A 12574-nucleotide genomic window follows, 5' to 3' on the forward strand; every position below is an offset into this window, starting at 1 on the left:
ACCAACTCATCAAATTTTGAAGTGCATGAATATCTACTCCAATTTGACCACATTCTGACACACTCACTTTGTAACACCCTCACTGTAACAATTTCGCATATTCTACTATTTCGGTGATCGGTGTCAATCTCAACAGGTAGAACGTTTAAAAAAAATATTTACACTAGAATGAAAAGTCATAAATAATTCAAATAAGTGTAAGAAAAATTAAGTATAAAAAATGATTGAAATAAAAAATAATATTTTTATACACTGTGTGACATATCTTATTCGACTATACTATAGACGGTAAGTTTCATCTTCCTCCATGCACTTTCTACATTGGTTCAAGTTAAAGGTTCTTCCCCTTGCCTCATTATTTAATCACCACTCCTTTATTATCTTAATCAACTTGTATTAGACACACTCCTAAATTTCCTACTTAAATTATTCTTTTTGTGGTTGTCTCATTATTACAACCCTCTTTGATATTGTGGATAAGCTCAAATTAGCCTAGTACATAAATTATTTTTTGAATATTTGTATGGATTAATTATTCTTATAAAATTGAATTAATTTGAACTTAAATCAATAGATAAATTAAGCTAAAAACTAAAAAATTTAAAATGACAAAAAAATTTAGAGGCAAAAATATTTTTTTTTTCCTTAATATTTTAGATTATTCTTCTCCTCTTCTCCCACATGATCTTTCTTTGCAACTTGCTAGGCATTTGCCTAAATCCTACCCAACATGAGCTCATGGTCTATGGACTTTTTGTTTACTTCCTAATTAGTGCCTTTTTTTTTTTTTAAAAGATTTAGCCAGCAATATCTTAATTAGTTAGACTAGCCCAACAAAACCCATCAATATTAAAAAAAAATTGAGATATTATTTTATTTTTCTATAATCTAAGAGAAAAAAAAAAGAAAATACTAGTAAAAATATAAAAGGAGTAAAAATATTATTTTATTTTTAAATTTCTCAATTAAATGACATTTTTTTTAATTTCAAAAAAATAAATTTAAAATTTGTTTAACATTATTATTAGAGTTATTTTTAAGAAAAAATAAGTTTTTAAATATGTTAGTTAAAGAATATTTAAAATTAAAATTAAAAAAATTACATTAGTTTCAAACAGGTGGATAAGCTAACTAATACACTTGTGGTGAATTTCCTGGCAATTTCTTCCAAGAACCCAAATGAAGCATAGGAGCAGAGAGGGTTATGGCGTTCAGAGAGGTGAGTGGTGTGATGTGAGATGTGATGTGATCCCACCAAGCCATATGCATAGAAATTGAAATTCCAATTCCATCATAAACAAGATTTAATTGTGTTGTAATGTTGGTGGATAATAGGATAAATGGAGTCCATGCTTGCTTGCTGGCTGCTCTCCTCCCATCTTATCACCTAACATTTCATTATCCCACACCCACTTTCTATGTTGCAACTTGGCCAAAGTTTGGTTCACAAATTAAGACCTACCTGATTAAATTAGATATCCAAATCAGTTAATCATTTACGCATTTAAATCAAACTATATATATATATTTCCATTTAAATAGAATTAAATGATTTTAATTTAGGCCATTTCCCTAACAACTTTTAAAATAACATTTTATGTTTTGACCTCTTTTTATTTATACTGTTTTAGAGCTTGAAAGAATAGTTCATAAAAATGTACTCTCATATGTCGTTTTGACTAGAATTGATAAGATAATATCACTATTTTACATTTAACGATTAATTTAATAATTATTTAAGTGTTAATTATAAATTAGTTGGAGTTCATTATGCAAATATGATCTCATCTTTTTCTTCTATTTTTTTCATTATTAATTTATTTTTTTATATACAAATATTTAATTATATGCATTACCCTATGATTATTTATAATCTTATTTATTATCGTGATAACAGAAATTTATCTCAATATCATTGTGAATAGTTAAATTGACTTAAAATGATTGAATCCAGAGTTGATTACATACAATTCAATTTAAAGCATTTAATTCCATTAACCAAAATTGTCAATTTCAATCTGAAATCAAAGCGAAATTAACTGCGGCCGAACTAGTTGGATGTATGAAGGAGTTCTACCTCAATACAACGTTCCTTTCCAATTCAATGTTTAGAATTTGAATAGTTGCCTTTAGGTTGAGCACCGCAGACCATTGAAAAGAAACAAGCTTTCACACTATTTCATTTTAATAATTTTGGATGGTGAAAGTCAATGATGAAAATAAATTATGATGAATCTTCACTTTTCATAGGCAAATTAGGCATCCATAAGCATGAAAACCACATGGTTTAGCCTTTTAATCACATGGGCTAAGAAGGTCCAATCCATGATGGAGGCAATTTGACTTCTGAGTATTTTGTTTTTACATTCTAGATTGCTATTATCATATTATTTATGTAATTTCAACTGAAATTGAATTTAAAATTTTATTTGATTAAGAAAAACTAAAAATCAATAACATAAAAACAAGCTACACATTTTTGTTCCACCCAAAAGGCCTAAAAGGAAAAAAAAAAAAAAAAAAAAAAGGCTGCTATAATAATCATACAGAGGAATTAGGAGACTAGAACCTAACACCTGCTAAGTTTGAGGTATGCCATTAGCTAATGGAACTAAGCCTGCTAGGTGCAACCTTTAGGCGATATTCAAGGAAGGAGAAAGCACTTGTAAAATTTCCAGCTTATTTAGTCATACAAACCCTCTTGTTCCCAAACGTCAACAAGAAAATCCACCATTTCCTGCCATTAACATCCCAGAAGATATCAGAAGAGGAGGAGAGTAGCTTGCAAATCAGAAGAATACTTGCAAAAGGAAAAAAAGTTGACTTACACCAAGAGGGACAGGTCGGGGGAAAGGCTTGTTTATCCCAAGCAAACTATCGTAAGTGGCATTCCAACTGCAAATTCACAAAATTGTTGATAAAAATCTGTGAATGACACAGCCAAATTGCAAATAACAAAATCCCACTAAGCTGAAATGGTAGCAGCTTCTGCAAAGACGTTTTGTCTGCAAAAAGGTTTTTTAGTGGGTAGCATTTGATCTAGGGAAAAGTACAAAAAAGTCCGTTGTGGTTTGAGTCGTGTTCAAGTAGGGAGCAGTGGTTTGAGTTTTGACAAAACAGTACGATGTGTCGAGGAGGAGGAAAGAGGGAGGTGGTGGAAGATCAACAGAATCAATTAAAATTAACTGTCACTTGTTCACAACATGATGTGTGGATCAAGAAAACCAAAGGAAGCAGAATTGCAAGGAGACATAAGAGAACATTTTATGTTCTAAAATGCATACATGCCATGTTGGCAACTAAAATCTTCACAGGAATTTTAGCTTCAAAAAGGGGAAAGGGATATTTCACCTTATTGCTGGTTCTCGAACTTGTTTCCCGCTTGGAGACCTCTTATTTGCAAGCCATTGCTGCCTTGTTTGCATCCAAAGAAGAAGGCCTGCATCCAAGAAGCTTACATTGTTAGAAGTAATTTCATAGATGCATCAGCAAAGCAAGGGGAAAAAAGAGAAAAAAAAAATGCATAATTATTAAAATTGCAAACAATCAAGTAGTAGATTTCCAGAACACTCACAGAGAACAACTAACTATGCGACTCTAACAAGGAAGTAGAGGGAAGCAATATCTTAAAAGAGATAAGCTAATGTGTGTTGAAATTGAGGAACAACATGGACATATTGAAGAAGCTAATAGATAAAAACTTGCCATGATTTACAAATTCAGAAGGATTGCTTGTGCTGCCAGCATTAGTATAGGGATCAAAGGGCTGATTCAAGGTGCTGATTGATGAAATACTTCTTTGGGATTGTAGTCCACTACAGTCCATTTCACCTGCACTGGTGCTCCAAAAGTCGTCTGAAATGCTGTCTCGCTTTGCTGTTTGGTCTTGAATTCTCAGACCCTTTGATGAGTGATCAACCGCAAGAATTGTAGGAGGTTTAGCACAGCATCCAAAACAACCTCTGCTCTGTTACAAATCAGGTTTCACCGTAGACGTGATTAGCACCAAACGTTAACAAACTGAATCCCACTTCAGGTTTAGCAGCTTGAATAAAAAATGATGATGCTCGAAAAGAGAAAAAATATGCAAGAGAATAAAATTAAGCATTCAGGTATACAAACAGTTCCCAAAAGACTCCACCCCTTGGTGGGTCCCTTCACCAAAAAGGGATGGGGGATCTCAAGCTTGCAGATGTGTCAACTTATGGCGAACAATAAATCCCTCCCTCAAAAAACATAAAAGTGCCATTTGATAAATAACAGTCAGTCAACCACAACAGAAGACAGTGGCAAGGTAGAGAAGTTAAATTCTACATCTTCTTCAGCAAGTTGATAAGTGGCAAAAAAATTCCATGAGTCAGAATCTCATCATTTGGCCCAAGCATAAAATAACTATATGGAAAACTCTTAAACATAAACAAGATATTTAGAGAACATAAAATCACACCATTATCATTGTGATTAAAGAAAAAAAAAATCTGAAAAATAAAGAGAAGGAGAAGAGATATGATACATCTCCTTTATCAATCAAAGCCAGAAAAAATCACCAAAAAAATTACCGCACCTGTATCCACTAAAATAAACAGAACTTAATACGATCACATTCATCACTAAAGGAGCAAAATTTTCCACCAATTTTCACAAAAATAATTATCTACTAGGTCTGTGAAGACACAGCCAGTTAAATTGTAACACAGCAGTTTGGGCCTGCCATAAGAAAATGTGTCCAGCTTAATGGACACAATCTACAAATACCATCTGGATACAATAATTGCTACAAATTCATACACCTGGAACAAAGTTCAGTTCAAGCCCGACTACATTGCTATTGCTGAACAAAGTATATATTCAAACAAAAACAAAATTCCCGTCCTATATAAATTCAGACTCAAAAAGAAGGAAACAGATAAAAAGATTTCCTCACACTGAAAATATCCTTGCATTTGTTCTTAAATGATTCCATAGTTACAAACAAAAGAGCCTGGAAACAAGCACCAGAAAAGAATACAAATGAACAGCCAGGTTACTTCTCAAATCATGTCTCCGTTTCTTTCGGGAAACAACACCCAGAATACAGTAACCACAGAAACTTGTGCTAAAGAATAATCCTATCTATAGGGTACAAGATTGACAACTGCTTCAAGGAAAGAATGACTAATACAGAATAAAAGACAGAGCATGCTTTTCTGTTCACTCCACTCAAGCTAGCTTACAGATTAAGCAAACAGAAAAGATTCCAAACCAAATAAAAAGTAAACTGAACCTACACAATTAATCCTTCTGATTTAGTGATCCAGAACCAGAAAGCTTACGCAAGCAAACTAGAACAGTAAAAGAATTATAGGCGTTCAATCTTCTGTTGAAAAAGTCAAAAATCAAAATTTTTTCTCCAGAATCAAACAGAATGTACTTTCATACATAGTAAAAGGAACCGAAAAGCTCACCCCATGCATGCAATAATATGACAGATCCAAGGAGGAAGCAGTCTACAAAGATGCATTACAAGCGCCACGACAGAGATGTTAGCTGCGAAACCCTAAATCCAGGAAGGAGAGGCCAAACAATCCTGCACAGCAATCAACAAATTCGATCAAATCTATTTTAAAAAAAAACAACTATTTTAGGTAAAAATAACCTTTCACTGTGAATTAGTAAAAACGAATGATGCCGAGGATAAAAGAAAAGAAAAATGAAGTTCAACAAAACCAGCAAGAAACAGGTCCTGTTTGTTTTCCAAGAAAAATCAAAACCTTCTTTTGTTGTTGCTGTTTAAAAAAGAAAGGGTTTGGTGAGACCTCAAAAATGGCATGATTGGAGAGGGAGAATTATGGGTTCTTCTCTCCTTCCTGAAACAATATTTCTACCCTCTGGCTCTGGTGACTGAACCAACCAAAGGGGGCTCTCTTTCTTTCTTTCTCTATCTCCTTTCCCTTTGCATCATGATTATAGTCTTTGCGGTTTCTTTATATATTCATTTATCTATTGCTGGCCAAAAGAAGCCTCATGGCCACAACAGAAGGTAAGGTCATTGCTTGTCTGTGTTAGTGAAATATTCCATCTTTGGTGCACCGCTTTCGTACTTTACAACTGCCCCTCCGTTCTGATTACGGCAACTTGTGAGCCCCACAATTAGATGCTGATCGTTGGAATGTCTATGATTAAGGGAAATTATTGTCTGTGATTGGACCTATGGTCTCCTCTTGGTCCCAAGAATAATTTTTCATGATTGATCATTTAATTGACTAATAAAGTTATTGTAATTAAATTCCACTTATAATGCTGAGAGATAGTCCATTCAATAATGCAGGAATTAATACATAATTACATTTGTGATATTGATTAGAGAGTGAGATAAAGCTAGGTGGTGAGGATCGGAGGAAGGTAATCAGATTTGGTGCCTAGGATGCGAGCCTTGGTGTCAGGGAAATACTCGGTTCCTGGCATAGTTGTAACGGCTCCATCGTTGGTCACTTCAATGGGATAGCGAAGGAGGTGGCCTATGAGATCCTGGTCAAAAGCTTCACTTGCATAAATTTCCCAGAGTTCATCAGCAATCTTATTCACCGTCTGGACACACTCAACGCTTTCAGGATGGTGGAAGGAACGCTCAATGAATCCAAGGTGTTCATACCAGAGTGCCAATCTTAAACCATTTATCTGACCCCTGGCTGGCTGTGTTGTTGCCAAATGGTGTGGTTGGAACCCTCCCATTGCAATTTCAGAGTCCCTTGCGCCATCCATTGACCTCTGGTTGATGTTTGCGGATCCAATGATTATGTACTCATCATCAACTGAAGAACCAACAAAATTTCAGGATGGAACTAGGATGAATTAATTGTTGATTCAGAATTCATAATGAAAAGGTAAAACAGTCACTCACCAATCATCATCTTTGCATGAACGTAGATCATGAATCGACGGGCCTGCTGAGCTCTGCTGTAATTAGAATCGGGGTCCGGTGTTTCTGGATGCGCATATTCTCCTATCTTCTTTGTCTCCCTGTTCCCAAGGCAGAAAAACGACAAGTAATCCCTTGGATGATGTTGAAGTTCATTTCTTCTAAGGGCATCAGAAATATCAGAATACATCATCTCCATTGTTCTTCTTTGCCAATCTAGTATTGCCTGAACAGAAGCACTCTCAGGTATGCCTTCTGGCCACATTGGGATCACAATGTAGACAGTAAACCTTTCTCCTGCGTCTATCTTACTAGCTATCTTCAGCGACAGCTCCTTTGGGATAAGATGCAAGGCATTGATATCCTTGACCTTGATATCATTTGATTTCCAGCCAAATGAGCTTCCGAGGAAATACTGATTTTCGATGTAGATAAAATTCTTTGCCCGCCGAATGGCGTTGATATAAGCATCTTGAATGCTTCTGTCAATGATGTTGTCCTTCCCACTGACAAGGCCAGATACAGCTACTTCCTCAGGTCTCGTAGGGAAGCCAACAACAGCTCCACCATCAATGGAACGGAACAACTGGACATTCCATGTATCAGTGTCCGATGATTGCAACACCGGCAATGGGCGGGTTGTATACTCTTCCAGGGTCTGTTGTGGAATTAAGAAACTTTCCCCAACTTGCTTTTTCCACCTTTGCTCGAAATTGTAGAGGACATCCCATGCGACAGGTCCTTCTAGCTTGCAATGAATATCATGCCAAGGCTCCCTTGGACCTCCTTTCTTGATGGAGGAGCCAGGAAAGTTGGGTTGATGAAAATCATCATGATGGATTGTGTCCAAGGTCTTGAATAGAGGATGGTCTTGTGTATCGTATCTCCCATCGCAAAGATCAATGCCTCCAACAAAACTCACTATTCTCCTTTTCTGTGATGTGCTATCAGGCATTTCACAGTCGACAACCACTGTCTTCTGGTGGTGAGTAAACATGGTAGAGATTTCAAATCCCTGAATTATGCTTCTTCCATCGTCGGGATTGCGGGGGCATAGAAAGCAATGCACGTTCGTGTTCCTGAAGTAGTTTTCAGTTTCTTGATCATGGGTTGCCATTAGGCCATCCTTCTTCAGTTCCTCAACAGAGGTTCTGTCATCCCAAACGAGCATAAGAACTCTCACACCTTCATCAGCCTTCTTCTTGAGCAGATCCCCAAGTTTTAGGTCACCTCCTGGTTTTCGCCTATGAGGATCCCTAACCAAAGTTATCTCAGTATAAACAGACCACCCAGTTATGTAAATCAGGTACTTGGCATTAGTGATGGCATCAAAGATGTCTTCCCAGCATCTGTGAGCTTCATAGGTCTTTCCTTCTATTGGAATCCTAGGAATAAAACTGTTAGGGACATGAGCATCCTGATACAGAGTAACCCGGCAACCCTGTCGTTGATTGAAGAATGTGTAAGGAACTCCATCATAGCGTGGATTCTTGATTCCCTGAGACCAATTACTGTCATGGGCAGCACTCAAGAAGTGCAGCTTAACATGGATCCTAGAGCCAATGGGGTTGCGATATACATCTAATATATCTACCCATTTGTCAACAATGTACCCTTTGATGACATCTTCAACAGGTATATAAGCTCTTCCAATCAGCTCTGCCCCAACAACTTGGTCATCTTTTACTGTGAAAATAACATGTGAGATCAAATGGGCACAATATATGTTGAAGGACTCGTACCACTGAGGGTTATAGGGTTGATTTTCTATCATTCTAGTTCTTCCAACCCTTGCCTTGTCCAGATCAACTGTTGCATAGAGTCTAGAACCAACAATCTGCATAACATTAAATCCAAGAATATTAATTACATGGGGAAAAACTTATACATATCAGATTTTATATGGTGCAGAGAAGAAATGAATACCTCACGCCTGCAAAGCACCATTCTCTTGACTTTGGATAGAAATTTTTTCCCACAACTTTTTTGTCCAGTACCCTCCAGATTTTAAGAAAACAAAAACACAATTGAATTAAATCCATTTACAATTTAGCTTAAATAGAAAACAAATGAAAAAAAAAAGAATATATGTTGATGAACCTTCATATGAAATTCTACAGTTAATTTCCTTGCATTCTAAAATTCGAGTAAAGATTTGGCTTTTTGATGTAATTAGGGCATAAGAAATATATGGCTCAAGGGACAAAATAATCAATATGAATTTTAATATCATAAATTTAAAAACATATATCATTTGAAATTCATATCCATATTCAGTTCACTAAACCCAAGACACAACATATATTTAATAGGTATATTGTACCATATATCTCATGTCTTAGTTTCATAATGGACTGTATCTAGGAGCAAAAAATTCATTCAGTCATACAAAGTAGACATGAACCAGGGACACCCTATCCATCAGCCCATAGAGATTAAAGCACAAGAAATCCAGCAAGTACTGAGAAACTTTTAGATCTACTTCTTTTACTACTGTAGGTGGAAAATCAAATCAATATTTTAGGATTAGACCAATAAATTTGACCCCATATCTGTTTTTTAAACATAAATCCAACAAAAGCCAATTCAATTCTTATTTGAAGCAACCAGATATCTCTATACAACCACAACAGCTTTCCCTAACTATCAGATTCCCCCTAAATGAGGAAATGATAGAGAATAATAAATTCTTGTAAAGCAACACCTCAATTATTTCACATCATATCCAGCAATCCTATCACCAATAAGTTTTATCTTCGCTTGAACTGAAATCATTTTCAAGACTCTTGAGATTTCGAGTTTCAGTTCTGATTTTGATTAGCAACAACAATTGAATTGATCTTGTTGCATAGTTTTTATCACATCCTTGAAATCTATGTTGGTTTACAAAATCATACTTAAATCATCAATCTTTAAAGCTTAAAATAAGTATATACTAATTACCTTGCTGAAGAAATTGAATCCACACCCATTTTGTATCCTGTCAACCTCAAATATCGTCACAGAAAGGGTCCCATGGAGCAAACTAGGCATCCTTTTCACCCTTTGAGATCACCCACTTAAGCAAGAAAAAAAAAAAAAAGATTTATCTAAAACAAACCAAGAAAAACAAGAAAAAAGATCAGCAAATAGCACCAACCCACTTGAAGAAATAAGTATGGAGTTGAAAACAGTAGAAAGATCAAAGATCCAATACTTGGGAGGTGAAAAAGATCCTTGTAGAGAAATCTGGAGGCACTGTTAAGAGATTCTAGGCAGGTTGTTCTCATAGATATGGAGAGAGAAAAGAAGAGAATCTCATGCATTCTTGTTCTTGTAGTATGAAGGAAGAGATTGATTTCTCAATAGTATTCAAGTTAGAATCAATTCCGCCTTTGCTCACTACTAGTTCATTGTCTCAAGGCATTCTATGCAAGATTATGAAATGGGATTACTGTATTAAGTTTCTTGTGATGCCTGAGTATCAATTCTAATAACTTTTGATGAATTATTCGAGTAATTATGTAATTATTCACTGCCATGAAAGTACAATATAAGGATCTTTTTCTTATTATGGAGTTAGCTATTTGCAAGTTTCTTGATTATTAAGGTTTGAATCAATTATCTATTCTTGCAAAAAGGCATGAAAGACATATTCAATAATTCATAATTCTCATGTTCCTCATTATCAAATTATTTATTTAAAAATAAAGTTATTTTTGTACTTTAATTATTATTATCATGAATAGTTTTATTATTATATTTACTAAAAAAACTCAGATTTAATTAATAAGTTTTAATTAAGCGACACTATGTGAGATTTCGAATATGAATTTTAATTGAAGCTAATTATAAAAAAATAAGTTATTTTCATATTTATTAAATATTGATGAAATTATTAAGTAGGGTTAAGAAAGGATCATTAGTTATTTGATCATATAGCTTAAGTGCTATATTGAGTGAAAATACATTCAGGTTTTAGGCTTTTGATATGTTGATGATTTGGAGTAGGGTTTTGGTACGGTATGTGAATTGGACCAGGATCAATTTGGGTCAAATTCAAAATCGATCAGATTCAATGGCTTCAAATCGAAACTGAACCGAACTAGTAGTTCTAACCCAAAACATGACCGGAACCGGGGGCCTGGTATTTTTGCAGTGCAACTCTTTGTTGACTACCAGCAATTGATTGGAACTGCTAAATTAATAGGCTCCAAGTTTACTGGGCCTTGGTAAATATTTATATATATATTTTAAGAAGTGGTCCATTCAGTTGGGCTTGTGAGGTGGGATATTGCCAAAGATTTCAAAGCAAAATAAGGTCCAAAATAACAATATGGCCCTAAACTCCAATGCCATAGCAAGCACATACCCACATGAACCGTCAACAAAAGTTGACATATCACGGCAATTAGAAAGAACCAGAAGTTAAGCACCACCGCCGCCGCAGCCGCCACCACCACATTGTAATTTCTTTCTGTTATAAAGCAAAGAACCACCACAACCACATTTTCACTTATTTTCTTTAAAAAAAAAAGAAAGAAAAAGAAAAGCCTCCTTATAAATATGCTTAACCAGAAAGTTGACATCCCCAAGTAAATCCAAAAGTTTCAGCGACACCAATAAATAATTACATACATGGGGAGGAAAGAAGACTTGGTCCCCTTCCACAAACTATAATTTACATTAAATTTTGTCTGCAATTGTTTTCTCAATTAGTCAATCAACCTCCAACTCAACTACAACTGTAGAAGAAAAATTGCATATATTCGTACGTAATTGCATGTATGAGTACGATTGCACGTCAATTGACTTTTTTTAAATTAGAGAAATGAAAGCTTAAATATAAATATAACAGGTGAATAATACATTTTTAATCACTGAATTAATTTCAGACTAAGTACATGTAAATCACTTTAATTAAATGAAAACAGATGAAATACGTTTATATGCTAAACACTAATTTGCTGTGTTTAAGGATATGTCAAATGTTAATTAAAAATCCTGCCGACTTTGAATAAGCGAACCATATGAGGAGTTTCATGCAACCCACGATGATGCTTGAGGGCAAAAGTCATAGAAATATTAACCAATGGTAATGAATTTTACCAGAAGAAAGCATTGAAATATCAATGGGTTATCAAAAGAGACACATGTACATTGGAAAAATTTTTACGAGGGGAATTATTATTTAATTAATTTCAGATGAAAATTGGAAGAAGAAAGAGAAGAAAAGAGGGGAGTTGAGGAGGGGACCAGACGTTTGCTTTTCAAGTGCAAATTAATGCTTTATATATATTATTATATACAAGAGAAGAAAGATTTCAAGAAATCATGTGGGTGTCACAACTTCCGTATATATATATATATATATATATTAGTATTTGGATTCAAGTATAAAATTAAAAAAATTATTTTCTTTTAGTTTTTTTCCTTCTGGTTGGTTGATTTTTATGAATATTAAGTTTTGGATGTTTATCTTTTATATTATAATATTTTTTAAAATTAAGATAATTTTAATATCATTAAATTAAAATTTATCAATCATAAAATACATATTTAAGTTAAAACAAGTATACATATTTAAATCACGAGATATAAAAACAAATTTATTATGATGAAAAAATAGTAAAATATAATAAGCTCTAATTGGTCTTTTGAGATTTCATATCAATTATAGACAGATGCGTGTGTGGC

The 12574-nt window shown here is 34.4% G+C and overlaps 2 protein-coding genes across 7 annotated transcripts; both read right to left on the bottom strand.

Moving 5' to 3' along the window:
- Positions 1-2416: 2416 nt before the first annotated feature.
- On the bottom strand, positions 2417-6036 carry LOC110657882 (uncharacterized). 4 transcript variants are annotated; one of them, XM_021815307.2, is made up of 6 exons: positions 5796-6036; positions 5445-5566; positions 3706-3962; positions 3352-3439; positions 2829-2895; positions 2417-2737 (listed from the first exon to the last, which is right to left on the bottom strand). In XM_021815307.2, the coding sequence occupies exons 2-6, from the start codon at positions 5498-5500 to the stop codon at positions 2684-2686; spliced, it is 522 nt and encodes a 173-aa protein (XP_021670999.2). In that variant the 5' UTR covers positions 5501-5566; positions 5796-6036; the 3' UTR covers positions 2417-2683. The 4 variants fall into 4 exon arrangements, with proteins under 4 accessions (XP_021670999.2, XP_021670995.2, XP_021670998.2 ...); XM_021815303.2 differs by having other exon boundaries at positions 5751-6034; XM_021815306.2 differs by lacking the exon at positions 5796-6036 and having other exon boundaries at positions 3706-3967; positions 5445-5572.
- A 202-nt stretch (positions 6037-6238) lies between these two features.
- Positions 6239-10436, bottom strand: LOC110657881 (phospholipase D alpha 1). Of its 3 annotated transcripts, none has more exons than XM_058129631.1 (5): positions 10095-10436; positions 9842-9956; positions 8825-8896; positions 6881-8735; positions 6239-6791 (listed from the first exon to the last, which is right to left on the bottom strand). In XM_058129631.1, the coding sequence occupies exons 2-5, from the start codon at positions 9929-9931 to the stop codon at positions 6358-6360; spliced, it is 2451 nt and encodes an 816-aa protein (XP_057985614.1). In that variant the 5' UTR covers positions 9932-9956; positions 10095-10436; the 3' UTR covers positions 6239-6357. The 3 variants fall into 3 exon arrangements, with proteins under 3 accessions (XP_057985614.1, XP_057985612.1, XP_057985613.1); XM_058129629.1 differs by having other exon boundaries at positions 9842-9987; XM_058129630.1 differs by having other exon boundaries at positions 10042-10436.
- Positions 10437-12574: the final 2138 nt, after the last annotated feature.

This window comes from Hevea brasiliensis, chromosome 11, assembly GCF_030052815.1.
Source record: "Hevea brasiliensis isolate MT/VB/25A 57/8 chromosome 11, ASM3005281v1, whole genome shotgun sequence".
In the NCBI taxonomy this organism is placed as follows: domain Eukaryota; kingdom Viridiplantae; phylum Streptophyta; class Magnoliopsida; order Malpighiales; family Euphorbiaceae; genus Hevea; species Hevea brasiliensis.